At 36.2% G+C, this 19,938-nt stretch overlaps 1 protein-coding gene across 1 annotated transcript in view; it reads right to left on the reverse strand.

Moving 5' to 3' along the window:
* Nucleotides 1–9,445, reverse strand: part of LOC126761574 (palmitoleoyl-protein carboxylesterase NOTUM) — a 29,750-nt gene extending 20,305 nt beyond the window's left edge. The window contains exon 1 of the mRNA XM_050477878.1: nt 8,946–9,445. Coding sequence (XP_050333835.1) covers nt 8,946–9,074 — 129 coding nt within the window. The 5' untranslated portion in view covers nt 9,075–9,445. The remainder of the gene's footprint in view (nt 1–8,945) is intronic.
* Nucleotides 9,446–19,938: the final 10,493 nt, after the last annotated feature.

Raw genomic sequence — 19,938 nt, forward strand, 5'->3', positions numbered from 1 at the left:
TTGTCACGTCTCGGTTATTAATTGTCATTTTACACCTGTCCAGCGGCATTGATGCTTTATAGCTCCATTTTTGGCATTAAACGCTAGTTTTTTCCCCTTTTGCTGTTGCTGTTCTTTGCTGTGTGTGTCAATGCGTTACGGTCGCGCGTTCGGCGACATCGATCGATTAATTCACTATAAGCAACGATTACATTACTTTTTAGATAGTTGTCATAAACAGCTGTTTTTTGTGTTGTTGCCACTCAAGTGATGGACATATGAATGGTTTGTGAGGCGGTGCCTCTTTTGGGCAAATAGTGGAATAATTAAGTTGTTTTCACACGAGTTTGCAATATTTTTAAGTATTAGACGATTACACTTGTAACTAATGCTCGAGAATACGAAATACTGAAAACGAAATCGCCCAATGAGCTGAGAAATATATTCGGAGATTGTTTTGGCCAGCTTGTATGACAGCTAAATCCCTTAGTGATCCGATATCAACGCTTCCGATAAATGATCAGCTTCTTGGGAGAAAATGATGATGAAATATATTTGGAGATTGTTGTGGCCAGCTTGTATGACAGCTAAATCCTTTAGTGATTCGATATCAACGCTTCCGATAAATGATCAGCTTCTTGGGAGAAAATGATGATAATGTACTAGTAAATCTATACATCCGAGGCTGTTTTATTCTCTTCATTGGGGTTGTTTTTTACGTGGCAGGTACCAAACGACGCGCACTATCCTGAAGAGGGATGTTTCGCCTTCTCACATTAGCTCGCCTTCAAACAGATGTTTTTTTGGCTATCCAGAGAATGCTTGGTCTAGACCGGAGGTCGTGAGCTGCTTGAGCCATATGTAACAGAATCGTTTCTGGCCACTTCCAAGGAAATGGAAGTTTCCTTTTGAGTGTGACAAACTCCGTGGCATAATTAATGTAATCTATTCAGGGTATAAAAAGATGTACATAAAGCGTTTTATTGAATTGGTATTAGCTATCGGGACTGACGACGACGGCGATTACGTAGAGTTCAATTGGGCAGTTGTAATCCGGTCTTTTTTGATACCAGAAAAAACTTCTAAAGATTTAGTTAAATTCTCATTGATTTAAAGTGCGCTTTAAGCCTAGCACAGACATTTCGATATATACAAACCAAGTAGTTTCAACTTTAATCCGACGAAAGCTGAACAGTCCAAAATTAAGCGATATTTATACTTCGTTTTCTTCTAGGCAACTTCGACATTTATCACCTGGAAAGTTTTTAGACTCAATGTGTGGATACTTAAAACTCTACAACCCTATAAACTAAGACAATAAAGATTGAAAGTACACTTCTAAGGTCCTCTTTACCTTTGGTGAACTACTGACGTCAAAAAAACTTGGAACTGCTCAAGTACTTTTGGTTGGGCAACACACATCAAGATTTCATGAAAAAAAACGTAGCTCTAATCCATTCCCAGTTTAATGATATTGGAGTAGAGCTTTTAGTTAATTCGTGACAAAAAAAATTTGGGGCCGGTACTTTCTGAGAAGTATTTGTATAAGTAGTAATAATATGAGACTAGACTTAGTTAAGAAATTTTCACAACGCAACCATAACGCAGTTCGGATATAACCGAACATTCCATTGATTTCAAACTGGAAAGAATTAAAGCCAGCGAAGTACCCTCAGGGACATAAGGCTTGTTAGTTAAATGGGTCTAAGGCGAGTTTAAGCACAAAAATGCACCGTTATAAGAAAAATAAGGAGCGGGGATAGCACTGAATTTCATTAGTTTTCACACTGTCGGTAAGAGTTCTTATAATATTTGCGCTGGGCGAACTTGGTTGTTGTACTATAAGTGGTTTAAAAGATATATTCATTAAAATTATTAGACGGCAGGGCCATGCCCACTTTTTCAAAGTTTTTTGCCCATAGGTGCCCCTTAGTGCTGCGATCTGTGCCGAATTACAGTTCTATATCTTAATTTGGTGCCTTTTCATAGGTTTTCGGTTAAGGGCATTTTGTGGGCGTGCCAGGGGCCCGATTATGCGAATCTGCGAACTCGTATTTTTTCTGGCAAGGAACGCATATACGAAGCTTCATCAATATATCTAAATTTTTACTCAAGTTACAGCTTGCACGGACGGACGAACAACTGGTTTTCTCATCCTGAAAATGATCAGGTCATATACATAACCTTATATCCATCTCGCTTAGTTTTAGGTGAACAAAACTATTCTACTCTGTAGCAACATGTGGCAAGAGTATAAAAATTTAAATAATTAGTAGTCAAAACGCCCGAAGTGTCGGGACGCTCTTTACATCTAAAAGCGTGTGGTAAGCTAAGAAAAAGTAAGGCATACAAAAACTGAGCAATTTGCAGCAAAACAACTAATCTCTTACCAGCAACGCCTACAAAGTAACATTCCAAGCGAATATGCAAATAACTGCGCGCACAGCGTCTGCTACTTTAACCGCCAGCGCTGTAAGTAATTTAAATGTTTTGCTAATAGTTTAATTAAGGCTTTGAGCGACAAATATTATGGATGTGCAAATGGTGCACTGCCGGCATTTAAGCGCGACAAGCGCCGCTTGTAAACAAAAACTGGCGCGCGCGCACACACACACATGCGCGCGGGGTGGAACATAAGAAAGCGCGCCGCCGCTGGAGGTGGCAGTAGCGCATAAATGCCACTCGCGGTGAAAAACGAGCCACAATTTTTCAAAAGCTGCGCGCGTACGCATGGAAATTGCACCTGTTTGACGTCTGCAAAGAAAAAAAAAACGAAACAAGTTGTTGTTGTTATGCCTCTGCCGGCAATTAAGTGTGCTGGCGCGTGTTGCGACCGCTTGGGGGTAAAAGGAAAACTGCAACGGCAATTGGCAGTTGGGTAGAAAAATCGCCATGTTCTTTGCGGCAGTTGTAGTTGCTGTTGTTGTTATAATTGATGTAGCCGTTGCTGCGCGATCACAGCGCTACCGTGCGCGCATGCGCGTCAAGCATAGAAGCTGCAGAAATAGGCTAAGCAAACAGCAAGCGAAATTACCACGCGGCGGCGCGCGGAACGCGGCTCAATATGCAAAGATACTGTTGATATCGCCGTTATTATGCAGACAAACACACACACATACACACAAGAAACGAGCGCTGCTGTTATGCCGCTGACATTGCGCACAACAGTAGCCAAGTTGATATATAGCCGCATTAGTATATCTTCATATAACGACATGTGTGTGTGTGTGTATGCGATATACTGACGCGTGTATAATTCGTCGTGTGTCGGCATTGTGGCTGTGAAGAATAAGCAGAGCAAAACAAAATGCGTAAAAACGTGAAGTCAAGCCACAGCGTAGACACAAACACACACACGCGCGCGCATGCGGACGGACACACGGAGGATGGTCGTTTGGCTGTGCGGTTGGATGGCTGGCGACAGGTAATTCGGAAGCAGTTTTGCGTAAGTAGAAGATGAAGCACACAAAGGGGAAAATAAACGATCCAAGCAGACAAGTTGCGCGGCAACGCTGCCGATAGCCGAGAGTAGCGTACAACCATGCGTATATATGTATTTGTGTGGACTCGTGCGCTCGCCAGTAGATCAACGCCGTGTTTTGTCCATACTGTTGCTCTTATTGTTGTTCGCTTGCATTGCTGCTGTTGATTGTTCATTCAGTTGTCCGTCTGCGCGCAACTTTCAACCAAACCGCCAAGTCGAGCTCGCCGCTGCGCCAACGTCTGTCCACTACAACTCGTATTTATTGCATGCACACATACATACACGTCGTTGCGCATACCTCAACTCTGTGTGTTTGTATGTGCGCGATCATTTGTTGTCTGCTGCGATTGCGGCTACAACTGTGGCACGATGCTCACCTCTGCTGAGCGCGCTAAGCCCGTGCCGATTTCGCTTTGATCTTCGCCGACACTTGGCGGCAAGTTGCAAAGACGAACGTACGTATAATGACTGTCGGACCAAACGGCCAAGTGACTTAGCGACAAACCTTGCCGATCCCAAAGAAACGAAAGACCAACCGACCGATCGTCCGGCCCGATAGAGAGTGTCGCTGTTGTTTTCATTGTTTTTGTGTTTCTTCCACTTTCAGTTCTCTTTAATTTGTATTTGTTGAATTAGTGTTTTGTTGTTGTATGTAAACGTTATGTTTATAAGGGGTCGCCCAAACCAATCCACGCCGAACCGATACGTTCCGTTTCAACCAGTCTCGGTTCACCGAGTCGTTGTTGGCTGTTGGCTTACTGGCTCTGGAATATAGTGTTTGGTTTGACTCAGCTTTGTTTGGTGTGGTTTTCGTTATGACCATTGTTGTTGTTGTTTCTGTTCATCTTCCTCTTGTTGCTGTTGTGTTTCGCTTATTTGCTGTTGTTTTTGTTTAATTTTGCTTCTGTGCGCTGGCCAAAATCTGTTCGTTGTTGTTGTTGTTCTGCTCGGTGTTTGGTCATAGTGGACGGGTTATTTAGTCCAAGTGGTCTCGGTAGAGGCGGCGGCGGCGTTGCGCATTGATCTTAACTTCGAAAACAGTAGCAACTGCTGTGACGAGGACGATGACGATGATGTTGCCGTTGATGGAGGTGCATTGTGGTCTTACAGTGGCTTAGTTGGTGTTAAAATTTCCATGAAGGAAGTGATTTTTTCTTATGAAATTTTGTAATGAGTTCTTTTTTATTCGGTACAAGTTCGAAAAGTTGATTAAAGGCTTAAAAATATTTAAAAGCTTTCAAAGCTTGTTGGCATGCCTAACCAATCGCCGGATATAAAACGTAAGAGAGTGTAGTAAATAATTTATCAAAAGCTTTTGGCAAATTCTATGGTCACAAGCGACACTCTCTGGACTAATCGCCGCATTTTTTTTAGGTAACCTAAAACAACATACTAGCTGTGGAATTCCAAAAAGTTCAGAGAAGGAACTTAGCAAAAGCTTTGTGACGAGTTTCGTTCTGAGACATGAAAATATAACGTGGAGCTCTTAGAAAATTTTTCAATATGAATATAAATTTCCTGCTTCTTTGTAGCTTGAAAGTTTGCTCCTGACTGTTTCGTTGAGCTTTCAGTGTGCTTTTGAGCTTTTCAATGGGAACATAAATGCTGATAGCAACTTTCTTCACCTTTTAAATTTTGAATAGCCTCATTCGGATCAACAACAGTCGAATCAAGGTACATATCCAAACCATGAACATCGGCCACAAACAAAAAAGCTCATCTTTGTATTCCCAATAACCGTGGTAACCGTACAAAATCCTTTAAAATTTATACTAATTCCATTAATTGGTTTACTGTGCATATGCCACGCGTTTCCAACCAAAGAATTTATGCCGACCGCAAACGGCCGAGCGATTATAAAGCAGGCTTTTATATATGACACTCAATGGGGGCACACCAACAACCAAGCAAACAGCCAACAGCCAAAAGACATGTGGAAACGCATGCGGCAAATGCTACATTTTATGAACGCGCCGCTACGAATGCCACATGCTGCCGCAGCAACCCACTCGTTGGCGGCAGAGTTGCTGCATATAAAATTGATGAGGGACTGTCGCTTTTCGAACAGCATTGCAATATTTACGTCTAAACCGTCTTTGTTATTGTTATTTTTGATTTCCCCTCCCCGTTTCACGTTTCGCGCTCCACGCTGGTATTTTGTTTTTAATTCTTACCTTTCGGCAAAGGTGGCAGCGTCGGCATACGGCATAACGCCAAAGCGTTCGTTGGGCATGCGCGTGCGCGCATTCGGGCTTGTGCTACTTCTTCATTTGGCCCAAAGCCGCATCATTTGAATTTAATCGTATTTTATTGTGAAGTTGCATGTAAATGGAAGCCACCAGTATGCGAAGAATTGTTTTCTACAGAAAAAAAACTGTGTTTTTCTTTCATTTCAACCGCCGCGCGCACATACACATGCCGGCGCGCGTGTACATTGGGCTTTATTGATATGGTAATTTCTGTTGGCCACTTGGCCGGACAAGCGCTAAAACTCGGCTTTCAATGATGCAAAGGCGGTAAATTTATTAATTTGACAAGTCAACAGCGGGTGTCAGAGATCAAACGCTGCCGTGCTGCTTATCCCGTCGTGCGCGCATACTCGCATGTACATTTGTATGCACATGCGCGCTCGAGTATATGCTATGAGCACGGTGACCGCGCGTGTGCTAGAGGGAGAGCTAGTCTGCTTGCGTGTGTGTGTGTGTGTGCATTTTGGGTGCACCCAAGTGATTTATGCGCGCAGAAATTTTGGTAGGTATCATTGCATTACCTGAAAGTGCCACAAGCGGCGGCAAGCGCTGAAGGCCTTTTAATGCCCGCGTCGATTAGAATGTTTGCCTTAATAGATTTGTTACGAGTTTTTGATATTTTTTGGCAGAAATCCTAATTTATGGCTACAATTAACTGCGTTTTATGCAGGAAGGAAAATAGTTTAACACAAATTGACAATAATAAAAAGTGTTGTATATAAAAAAATGGTTGAACATTAAGTTTTGCTTTTGCTTTTAAGAAAATGCTTTTTACTAATATTTAGTTTTAAATTTTTCGAAATAATCTATTAAATGGTATTTTTTGGACAACAAATATTTTTCAAGGCTATCTATGCTTAGCAGTTTATTCACTGAGGTCAGCATTAATATTTTTTAGCAGATATATGTATCTATACTTTTTTTTTACAAAAAAAAATAAACTTTTACCTAAACTCGAGTATAAGATTTTGAGTTTCAAAAAGTCGTAAATTCTATATATTATATATAAGTTAAGTATGTCAACATATTATGCCATTTACTTAAACACTTACTTAAACTCGAGTTTCAGGTTTTGAGTTTATAAAATCTGTAATATTTACATATAAGAAATGCAACAAAAATGTGGTTTTTCAACTTTTACTTAAACTCGAGTTTAAGGTTTTGGGTTTATGAAAGCTGAAACCTAAAAAAATTATACCACTTTTTATGTTTACTTTAAGTAAGTCAAGAAAAAGCCAATTTTTCAACTTTAACTTAAACTCGAGTTTAAATTAGGAGTTAAGACAAGAAATTATACAATTTTTATAATTTTGCTTAAACTCGAGTTAAAGGTTTTGAGTTTCAAAATTACGTAAATTCTACTATACATATAAGTTAACTAAGTCAACATATTATGTAATTTTCTTAAACACTTACTTAAACTCGAGTTTAAGGTTTTGAGTTTATTAAAGCTGAAATCTAAAAAAATATATATTTTTTTAAATTTTGTTAAGTCAACAAATAAATAAAATTTTTATGATCTCAAAATGTTAGATTTCGAGATTGTAATATAAATATGAATTTGTGGTTTCTTTGACTAAATTGAACAAAGCCTTAAAAAAATCGAAAAAGTCACAAGTTGAAGGCTTCTGAGACTTCAAATTAATTATTCTAGTTCATTTTATTTTAATTTGATATTTAATTTATTTTATATTATATTCATAAATATCTATTGGGAAGTAACAGACAACCAACCCTTATCTAAAATTGATCGTTGTGTTTTAAATGTTCTGAATTTTCTTCCATGAAGTTCATGTGTGAAAACAGACTTAAGAAATAATAGTAACATACAATTTCACAGTATCTTAGAAATTCGTTTACCGGTGAAAACTTTGTTTTATTGAAAATTTTATGTCTTTTGTATTCGATGGTTAAATTGTTGCTGCTCTGGTACTCGCCATTAATTTTTAGTAATAATAAGTTACTGTGTTGGTTCATTCTGAGTACATAGACCCGACTTTCGTGGGAATATAATATGATCTATATGGTCACCTTCGACCCGAACTGTCAAACATTACATATTCACGTATTTCAGCACAAATACATGCAAGAAACTTTAAATGGACCAGTCCGAGTAAAATTTGATCAGGTAGTAACAAATAAAATAAAAATAATACTTTTCGCGTACATTTCAAAGTTGGGTTTTCATAAAAATATTCATGAAATTTTTTAAGTATTTAAGCACAAACAAATGCAAAAAAAAATTAAAATGGACCAGTCCGAGTCAAATTTGATCAGGTAGTACCAAATATATAAAATTTTAAAAAAGTTTTTACGTATATTTCTTAGATAGTTTTTCGTAAAAATTCTCATGAAATTTTTAAATGAAAAAAAAAAAATAACATTTAACAATTTTTTAATGAATAACAAAATATTTGCGGCGTTTTCAAAGTTGGGTTTTCATAAAAATATTCATGAAAGTTTTCATACGAAAAAATTTAGAATACATATGAAAATTCTGCGCGTTAGAATAAAAATATTCAGATTTAAATATTATTTCATGAAAAGGCCAAAAGATCGATTCAAAATATATAACTCCTTCATATAACGCCGTTTTCGAAAAAAAATTTTAATAAGAAAAAAGTTTTATTTATCATTTTACTTTCAAAAATATAAAAAATATTTGTCTAAAATTGGCTTGGATGCTTCTGTGTCTTATTTTTCGAAAATCGTGAAAACTATTAACAAAAATTTGTTAAGGTTAATATTAAAAAAAATAAAGGTGTTTTGAATAATGTTTTCGTATTTTCGAAACGATGTCGGCATTAAAGTATATTTCGTGAAAACTTACGGTAAAAAATATCAATTTTGTATTCGAATTTTTAAAATAATTACTACTTTCACCACTTATAGTTAGCTTACTAAAAATAGTACTGCTAAACAACTTCGAAAAGTGGAGGAGATTAATATTTTTTATTTTATTTTATATACTAAAAAAATTATTTATTTCCAAAATTTAAAAAAAAAATATTTATTCAAGATTATTAATATTGTTTTAAATTTTATTTCAAAAAAATAATTTCTTAAATTAAAAAATATTTTTTGGGGAATTCTTGAAAATGAAAATTTGAATTAAAAAATGTGTTTGGATGTAAAGATGTGCCGCTTCAAAGTATTATTCAACTTCAATTGTGCTTTTCAATAATTTTCAGATTATCTGCTATTTTTTCCATTTTTTTGCTCAATGAACTCACCTTCATCCACCGATTACTCGTAGTCCGTTGATTTGTTGCAGAGCTTGAAGACATATTTCTGTTTTTTGTTGTTGTGTTAAAAGTTGTTGTCAACATGCGTTCGTTGTTGTTGAAATTTGGCCTTGCCATTTTATTGATATAAATTTGTAGCGATAATTACACTGCGCTTACACTTGACATTATCAATTAATATAAATTTTATATCTTCAATCTTATATTTGTTGCTTGCGCACACTTTGTTGCGATGGTTTCTTTTATTTTTCTAATCAAACATAACACTTCTGGTACAAACTTGCAATTAAAAAAAATTTTAAACACAGTAAACCACCTTTATTACACTTTGTTGTTGTTGTTTTGATAGCATGATAATTGTGATTTTCAAATACTCAATAATTTTTCGCTTAAACACTTTACGCTTTTTTTGGTGTCAGTTGAAATCTGCAGACTACCATTTGTGACAATTTCGTGACAGAGAAATACACGTCCGTTTGCACTGAGCGTTCGTCGCGGAATGCTGAAGGTGAACGCAGATAAACGGCAACGAAATGTGGCTGTGTCTTGTAAAGTTGCCGAGCTGTGGAAGAAGCTGTCGCCGTCGCAGCCACCACTGCCTGCTTGCTTCTGCTGTCGATCGTGTGATCTGGCCGACAAGCAACAACATCAGCAGCAGCAGCACGAACAACAACAACATGCATACGAAGGCGAGCAAGCGTGCATATCAGTAGGCCCAATTTTGCGATGGCAGCGACGGCGATGACTTCGTCAGCGACTAAGCTGTGAGTGCGGCAGAGAATGCTTGCGTTTGTGTGTGCGTGTGTTGTTATTTACAACTCGAGCGGTGGAATTGCAGTGCAGTTGGTTGCTCTTCATTGTATTAGTGACTGGCGCTCTCGCTCTCGCACTGTACACAGGTGCGCGCTCTTCGGCAAACAACTTGTTTGCCAGCGCGTCGCCTTATCAGTGGATTGTTGTGCGCTCTTGCCGCGCGGCAAGCAAAGAAAGTCACATCCACCTTATCGCTGCTCAGTTTGCAGCGGCGTGCAGGTAATTGTGTGGAGTGTGTGTGTGTGAGCGCGTAGGTTTTTGTTCTTATTTACGTTTGCTCTTTTGTTTACATTCGTTTGCGTAAAGTGCAAAGTGTTTGACTGTATGTGTGTGTGTTTGAGTATGTCAGTTGTGTGCAAGTGGCGGCAATTTTGTTTAGAATATGGTAAACAATAACAAAACTAATAATGATCGGTGAATGAAGTAACGCGGCAAAATAATGCAAACCGAATGTGTGTCTCTGTGTGTGTGTGTGTGTGTGTGCATACATAAAAACATCTATGCTCGTACTCGCACTCGCGTTCATCGCAATTGTGCTCTTCCGTTTGTTTAGTTGACACTCTTTGATTTCGATTTGCGGCGGCATTTGTGAGTTTTTGACATATTGTCGAAAACCGTTACACTTTTTTATTGCTTTTGACTAACATTGCAATTGAGTCGTTCGATCCTTTTTATGTCTACTAAAAAGTTATTAAAAAGCTTAGACTTTTAGGCAGAGACTAACGGTCTTTAATGTTTATAGAAAACTTAGAAGTAAACTTTAAAAATCTTTTTTTTTTTGGCATTTAGTACATACTTTTCAAATCTTTATTTGCCACTTTTAAATAAATAATAATAGATTTTATTTTTATTTTTAAATGAATTTTGGTTAGTCAATGAGGGTTGAATTTTTTTGATCGGTTGATTATACACGTTTTTGGGCCTTTGTCAATCTCGGAATATGATCTCGTTAACCTTTTTGCTTTCTGAAATAATTTTTGGAATTTGATTTGGTGAACTTGGCTCTTTTTTCTAGAACGAATTTTCGTTTTGGGTAGTCTATACTTAAAATGAAGCATAAAACTTCCTCTAATCAATGATCTATTTAAGTTTTCGTGCATTTTATAATGGGTTGTCAAAAAAGTCTTGCGGTATTTTTATTGAATTTTTTTTTTTTTATTAAAATTGAAATGAATTTTTGATGACTCATGCCCAGCTCTTGACCGATGCTACGGCTGCTACTATGCCGGTCTCTTTCGACGACAGGCCTTCCGAGCGTGGTGCATCTTCGACCACCTCTACACCAGAACGGAAACGTTGAAACCATCGTTGTGCGGTGGATATGGAAACTGTATCGGGTCCATAAACTGCATAAATTTTATTGGCGACTTGAGATGCATTTTTGCCTATATCGTAGTAAATCTGTAAAATATGTCGTATGTTTTCTTTATTTTGCTGCATGTTTGCGACGCTTTAACTCACGAACGACTTAAAAGAAACGACAATCAATCAAACAAGTGTTAGCGCGTGAAATGAGCTTTCCAAAAAGGTATAGCATGACCCGATGCGACGAATAAAACTAGAACTACGCGCTTTCAGCGCCAACTAGAGAAAATACCGCAAAACTTTTTTGACAACCTAATATAACCATATACCATAGTTCAACCTCTCAGAGTATAAAGTAAAATTGATTTTTTTTTTACCCACCCTAATATGCAGAAATTTTACCTTGAAAAGCTGTTGACTGAGCATCATGAGTAATTTCATTGCATACAATCGAAAGTAAGATTCTCATATATTGTTGACTTGGTTAAAACGACGCCTCCCGAACGGATTGTTCGAAAGAATTTCTTTGGAAATTCCCAAGGCCGATGCAAGACCTTCTTTGTTGCACCTTTCGGTATTCCCAAGGTAGAAATCATTGTTATGTTTCTTTTGTTCTTTTCATGTATGTCATAAAAATTTGAATTTTTTTAACTTCTACTTTCATTGAACAGTAATGACATAATTTAGACGCATACTTCTAAATTTCTGGAATTCAGTTCTTTATCAACAGTTTTTCACTCTGGTGCTTAATATCTGGTGTTGGTAAGTTTAAAAGCCTTTTCTAAAAGCAGATTTATTCGCATATTATCTCTCCTTTCTCAAGATGTTGAATACCTACTTTGATATAAGACAATTTTTTTGAGACCCAAGCGAAATTCAACCAAATATCGCTTTAGGGCAAAATAAATTTTTGAACGAAAAATTTAAATTTTTGAAAAAAATATGCCAAAATGAAAATTTAAAAAAATAGTTTCGAATTTTTTTTTTAAATAAAATATTTGAAAAACTTTTTGAAAGATAAAATTTGTGAAAAAATTAAAAAATAAAAGGTTATATTTTTGAAAAAATTTAATTTAAAAAAATTTTGAAAAAAATCCTGAATTAAAAGTTTTTATTTTATTATAAGAATAGTTATGATAAATGATCATAAAGTCAGAAAAATCTTCCTCGCCAAAGGCATCTTTTTCGAAAATCCTTCTCGAAATCGTCTACGGCGAAATTCAATTAAATATGGTTCGAATAACACATCCTAGACTTTTCGGGTTTAATACTTCGCAATTGAGATTTTAAGTATGTATCGTTTTAAAGCAAAATAAATTTTTGAACCAAAATTTAAATTTTTGAAAAAAATATACCAAAACAAAATTTTTCAAAAATAATTTCGAAATTTTTTTAAAATATAAAATATTTGAAAAAATGTTTGAAAGATAAAATTTGTGAGAAATTTAAAAAATAAAAATAAAATGTTTTTTTTTTTTTTTAATTTTATTTAAAACAATGTTGGAAAAAATTCTGATTTAAAAGTTTTTATTTTATTATAAGAATAGTTATGATAAATGATCATTAAATCAGAAAAATCTTCCTTGCCATAGTTATCTTTTTCGAAAATCCTTCTGGAAATCGTCTACAGCATCAAGAGCATCCAAAATTTTTCAAAATGATACACCAATTATTAAGTAAGTTATATCCGGTAAATGCAAATTCATTGAATCAAACTTCAAATAAAGCTTCTCTTTAAAAAAAATTACGTGAAATGAGTTTTTTCTCACTTGTAAGTAGACATAGGGTAAAGTAAATAAAATTGTTTTTTTTTTTATTTTATTATTAAATATTGACGCCTTCGAGAGCTTCCCGGATCGGTATTTCGCCTATTCGGGCGCTCCTTGTCATCAGAAATATTATTTCATTAACACGTGAAACTATTTTTGACTATTTTTTCGAAATACCATCCATTTCGTCAAAAAATATAATTTCTTACAAACGCAGTGCTGGCACTATGCAATTGTCCTTTGAAGTTTAGCTCTAGCTATAAAATATGTGGATTCAATTCAAGCGAATTCTTCATAGAAAATAAGGGTTTTTGCAACTATTTTCTGTTATAAAATATTTCATAGTCTAATGAACCAAAGAGATCTATATACATAGCTTATCTGCGCTTTAGTGAACCAAAAATATTCAACGAGCTAACCAATGTCCCTCGTACAAGCACACCACGCGAGTTGGTTCAGCAACCTTCAATGTGCAAAAATAACGGCTACTGTTTACAAAACTTCAAAATACCGCTGGTGTTGGTAGTGGCACAATAACAACAATTTGCGGCACACGGCAAAACACAAAGACCAAAGGCCAAAGCCAAAAAGCGGCAAAGTGAAAAGCCAACGATAAAATCATGTTCTTAATAAATGTTATAATCCCGCTCGTCGGCTACTTAATAATAATCGCATTACCATTGTTATCTGCGCCTCTGATCTTCTTAATCGAATGCCGAAATTGCTTCTGGTTTTTACCGATTAAAACTGACCGCCTTTAATTCTGTTGTTATTCGCTACTTTGCCCTTTATTTCGACATTTTACTTTTTGTTCTTGCTATTGTAATTTATTTCGTTTATTTTTGTTGTTGCTATACAAGTATTCAGTTTTGAATTTCCTTACCCGTTGTTTGCTGGCATATTCATTTTTAGGATTTTAGGAGCACATGAGCGGAATTCGAGTTCGTCGCTTAAGTCTTTTGTTAATGCTGTGCTCTGTGTGTGCGCTCCCTTTGGTGTTGAGCAAGCACAGAACCAAAGCTACGTCATTTCCGTGCAAATTTATTTCGTTTAAAAGTGTGTTATTTCAGCACTTGGAGTTTTTCTTTGGAGGTGTAGTGGTGTGTATGTGTGACTTAAAGCTTTATTTAGTGTAATTATAAATGTCACTTTTGCTGCTTGGCGACAGTTGCAACTAATGCCAGTTGCGTCAAAGGATAATGCTGCAATTTACTGTGTGAGGAAGTTTTACAAGTTAAAAAACGTATAAATTTGGAATTTTATGGTAAGATTATTTTGTAAAAAATTCAAAAATTTACAGAAAAAATTTAATAAAAGCAATAATAAATATAAATAAATGAAATAAAAATATTATTTATGGTGTAGGGAGTTTTATGAGTTAAAAACTATAAAAAAAATTAAAAAATTTACAAAAACAAAAAAGTTAAATCAATAATAAATATAAATAAATAAAATAAAAGTATTATTTATTGTGTGAGGAACTTTTATTAGTTAAAAAATATTAAAAAAAATGTCGAAAATTTTAAATATTTTCCGAAATTTTTTTTGTAAATCTTCAAAATTTTACAAAAAAAGTTCAATAATAAAAGTATAAAAATAAATTAAAATATTATATTTTGGGGAGTAAAAAAATTTGTATAAATATGATCATACATCTGAAAATTTTCGTTAAAATTGTTTAAAAAAAAATTTAAATTTTTCAAAAATTTATAATAAAATTCAACAAAATTAAAACAATTTATTGAAAATTTTAAAAGTTTAAAAAAATATAATAAAATAATATGAATATATGATATATTAATTTTGGGGGTTATAATATATATAATATATATATAAGTATAATATAAGTATATATATTAATAATATAAGTATGATCGTACATCTTAAAATTTACCAAAAAACAGATAATATGCTTCAATTTTGAATTCTGTTTTCTAAAAATTCTAAAAATTTTAAAGCACTTAATAACCAATTTAATTGCAACTAACCTCATTATAAAATAATTTGATGGCCATTTTGATTTATTTGTAGACGAAAAGGTCGCTATTTGCGTGAACGGTGGCAAAGGTTCGCTACCTTTTCGTTGCTTGCGTCTCCCTTTATGTGTTAGTTAGCCGTTCCGCCGACCATTTGCTAGGCTTCATGAAGCGGCATATAAACCGTCATTAAATTATAAAATTTCATGTCAATTAATGACAGATAATTAAAGTTGAAACAAATAATTTTCTAACCTTTAATGTTTTGCCGACACATTGTTGCTGATTTTCAAATAGTCACATAAGAATAGATGAGAAGATACTATATATATGAATTTAGCTACGCTCAATAAAAATGCTTTAATATGCTTTTTATGTGTCTACCTTTATGTGCTTGAGTCGATTTTTATTACTTGATATGGGATGGACTTATGTCAGCGTGATGAGTTTTGTGACGGTTTTAATAAAAACATACGTATTTTAGTAAAAAAACACAATACAAAAGTTAACTTCGGCCGTACTGAAGCTATAATACCCTTCACTGGTAAATTTATTATAGTAGAAAAGGGTATAAAAAGATTTTTTAACTTGATTTAAACGGTCAGTTTTTATGGCAGCAATATGCAAGTCATCCGATCTGAACAATTTCTTCGAAGATTGTACTGTTGCCTTGAAAAATTATTCAAATTAAAAAGTTTTCTATACCAGGACAAGTATTCGATCATTCAGTGTGTAGGGCTGCTATATACAATAGTGCTCCGATATCGACAACACAGGTGTTGGGTCTATCCATAAGAGATGTTGAGATCCTCTGCTCTCTCTTTGATGCCATCGCGATGATTCTCAAATAATGTTTCTTTATTGTTTCGATGACATCGGCATTAACGGACGTGGATGACCGCATGAGACTTGAGGCTTCAACGGAATCTGAAAGGGAAGTATCCAAATTGGTAGCCTATGTAGACGACATAGTATTAGTAGTGACGAGGAAGCTTCTAGACAAAATCAGTAACATGGACCGGTGGGCGATATCAGCCAAACCAAGAAAAAATCCCGATGAATGATGAATATCCTTTACAAAAATTTATAAAATCCGCCATGGAAACTCTTTAGGTTCAACAGAGTTGAGTTAGCTATTGTATTATGAAGCACACCAAATTTCTGGGAGTAATTTTGGATAGCAACAGAAACAGAAATCTATACATAGGCAGGCGGCAATTAAGGCATTAATCTCACATCGCATTGCGTCAGAGAATGCGTTAGAAGCAAGGAGGCAGTAGGTATCGTGATTGCCGGATAGCGGCTGCATATGCAGAGGTTTCTGAACTTCAAGGGCATTCCAGAACACGAAATAACTGATGAGCCAAACGTGCAAGCCGCCTGGCTATCGAACCAATACATGAACTACAAAATTCACTAAAAACTATATATAATTAAATTTTCAAAAAGACTGACACACGGATCGGAGATGAGATGGAATGCCTTAGGGACATGCGAGATTGTCAAGATCATGTACAAGGGAGCGGAAGAAATCTCGCATGCTTTTTACTGACACGGTCTCGACGGACTGAAGGATGGAAGTTGGCCTAAAGACAGGTCACAACCTGCCGGAGATACCGGAGTAGATATCAAGTCAAGTTAAAGTTCGAAAAAAGCTTTGACGAATACTTTACTCCTATTAAACGGAACTTTCTTCTGAATTATTAAGGAGCAGTAGGTCTACATATCGTCAGCAAAAATGTAAAATAATGTATCATCAAAAACTTTGAAATTGAGTGCTTCATTGATTACGATAAACTATTTCAAATTACATACATATATTTAAGGTTCTGCTATCAGATCTAACCCAGTTTTAACCAATATTTAAATTTTGTTTCACTTATGTTTCATTTTATTACGTGTTTCATTCCTTCTTCTGTAAATTTCCGAAAATGTTGTTACGTTATTTTGTATTTCAGGTGACGATATGGAGTAACAGTCGGTAAGTATAACCTGACCTACTTCAAGTTACAGTTATATCAGTGGCGGATTCAGGGGGCGGAAATGGGGAAAATTACCCCCAAACCAAGAATTTGCGGCCGACAAACAAACAGGGTCTCAATGTATGTACATTGAGTTTGCTGCTTTCCGAAAAAGTATGTGCTTTGAAAACCAAAGAAATGGAAAATCTTATTGACTGCTTAATAGATAGATTCAAATGCCTTTTGGATAATGAAAACGTCATGCGACATTATAATCTTCGAAACAGTTGTTAAAGTCAATTTCCGGAATAACCTTCAATTGGCTTAGCGATTCACATTTAATGTCTTCAATTGACTCCAAACGGTTTAACTGGAAAAGTCGTTTGAGTTTGCTGAATAGCCAGAAGTCACACTGAGCTAAATCACGTGAATACCGTAGTTGCAAAACGATATTGGTTGAAAATCGGGCGAAAATATCACGAAGGATCAATGCAGCTTGTGACGGTGCATTATAGTGGTGCAAAAACCAAGTCGGCCCATAATTCCGGTCTATTTTGATACATAGCTTCGTGCAAGCGACGCCTAACACCCAAATAGTATTCCTTGTTGACAGTTTGGTCAGTCGGAGGTAATTCAGAGTGTACCATACTTCGATAATCGAAGAAAACTGTCAAGATAATCTTGATTATCGTGCTTTGACGTGGCTTTTTGGCTTCTTCTCACCTTGCCACGATATTCGGCGGAGTGATCCTCTGTTCTCGAGTCGTAAGCATTGATCCAAGGCACATCGGCACTAGTAATATGTTTCATGACACCCTGGTAGTCGGAAAGCATTGTTTCATAGACGATAAAGCGACGCTGCTTTTCGAAAAAATTTAGTGACTTGCAACAAATCATGCTTTTACTTTTCTTTGGCCCAAATGATCTTTTAAAATGGTTTTCACGGATTCTTCTGATATTCCAATGATGCCAGTAAGTTCTCTGACTGAAAATCGTCGTTTCTCAAGAGCCGATTCCTTTATTTTATTGACGTGTTCATCATCAGTTAATGTTGATGACCGTTCTGAATGTGGTTCGTCGTCAGCGTGTTCTTGACCGTATTTGAATAATTTGTACCAACCTAAGAAGCTTGCTCGCGACAAAAAATTATCACCGAACGGCCTTTTTCCACATTCTGAACGTTTGGACAACAGAAATTTTATTTTGCACACAAAATTTAATGGAGCTTACTTATCGTAAAAATCGCCGAATGCATGTGCTTCAGAAAGACGAGCGTTTAAAAAACAATAATTATTTTGATTTTACATTTGGCACAGATGCCACTGACAGTCGTACCAACCTAGCAAAAATATATTTCGACGAATGGGTTTCGCGCGAAATATATGTAAATTAAAAAGTCTTACTATTTTGTGCCCACATTTTAATATTTTCACACCTTTGGCTTGGTAAAAAAACAAAGATCCAATAGCTGAGGCTAGCTCTCCTGCTATATGTAGCTTGCGAAAATATACGCCACTAGCAATAACTTAGCACTCAGTACACTAAAATATTATTATCAAAACTGCCAAATGCGGCAAATGCTCCACATATTTCAAACCAGTGACCAATAGCAAATATGTTATCCGTGAATGGTGAATACCTTCAAATAAACGCCGTAATTGTAGCGGTGTACTCAGCTCATGCAGAGTCGTATACAGGGTTATGCGTGTGGTTTCTAGGATTTATTTATTTGGTAAAAGATTTTGAACATTCAAAGTGCTATTTATGGCTACGGACTTGATGAATTTAAAGAAAGTATAAAGCGTCTTGGAAAATCGGGATCTTCATGTTGTAAAGTTTTAAAAAGAATCTACAACAGAAAATGTGAAGGTGAGAAAAGTGGACCTATGGGTTGCAGATTATCAACATTAGGCAAGCTTATAACTTAGCTTCTAGAAGTATTTGTATACGCAAAACTCAGATAAGATGAACCATAATTTTGGAATTTGCATTCTAAATCTGGCTTTTCAATTGCTTGCAACTTTTTTTCACTTTTGCGAACTGTCAAAATCTGTATATTTTTATTACCTTTCGACAACTGTCAAATTTATCTCTTTTTTGCATCAAAAACGAAATGTGATACCCATTTTATGCGCGCACACCTTTCTGTCACTGAGTGTGAGTAAAATGAGTGTTGCGGCACGTAAACTCTGTGCTTCCGTAATAAGATTAAGTGATGCGCTCAGCGCGCCAGTTGTTGTACGAAAAGAGACACATCGCACCAAGGGAGAGAGCGAGCGAGGAAGTAAGGGCGGAGTGCGGCAAGATGAAGGTTGTCGGCAACGCTTTGAAGCGGCCAAGATCAAAGGTGCCGATTGTTTACATAATAGTGGCCTTTGAAACGGAACAATAGAATGGCAGGATCAAAGAGACCGCAATGGTGATGACGATGGTTGGCGATGGCGTTGGCAGTGGTGATGACGATCAGCAGTTAGCAGAGTACGAGAAGCAAAATTGAAATTAAAAACGAATGCACAAAAGTTAAATAAAAAAACACAGAAGAAAATGATTTTGCTTAAGCAAAGACGTACATACATGACAATACAGAAAATACGATAATGACGCACTAAACTAAGCCAAACCAAAATGCGGAGATTAAGCACGGAGGCTACTTAAGCTGCTAGGCGTTAAGGCTAAGCCAAATCCTATAAATACAAAGATATGCAATGGTTTTTTAGTAATTTTTAGTCTCGTCAACTTGCAGTTTGTCCCACTGTTCGGTGCTGGACTCGTGCATGGCACTCTACGTCACACAATGCCACGTCTTATACAGCGCAACAGATTTTATTATATTTTACGAGCGAGTTTTTTATGCCGCTGATTGCGGTTATTATCATCACAGCTACTGTGCTGCGGCGTTGCAATTTCGCTCCGGCTGGCCGTTGGCTGGATGGGCGCTTCTTTGGGCGGCGCTGCATTGGCAAATGATCGCGACTCGCGGGTCGATCGGACAAAAGTGGGGCGGGCGCACGTGAAGGTTAGCACTTGTCGTGTCGTGACCAAAGGCCGGCGGCGGCGGCGGCGACCGCAAACAACGCAAACGGACGTTCCAGCGCTCCACCTTATGGCGCACATTGGCCACACTTGCTTTCATGTTGACGGCGGTTGACGGTGGTTG

This window comes from Bactrocera neohumeralis, chromosome 6 (assembly GCF_024586455.1).
Source record: "Bactrocera neohumeralis isolate Rockhampton chromosome 6, APGP_CSIRO_Bneo_wtdbg2-racon-allhic-juicebox.fasta_v2, whole genome shotgun sequence".
NCBI classification, from domain to species: Eukaryota; Metazoa; Arthropoda; class Insecta; order Diptera; family Tephritidae; genus Bactrocera; species Bactrocera neohumeralis.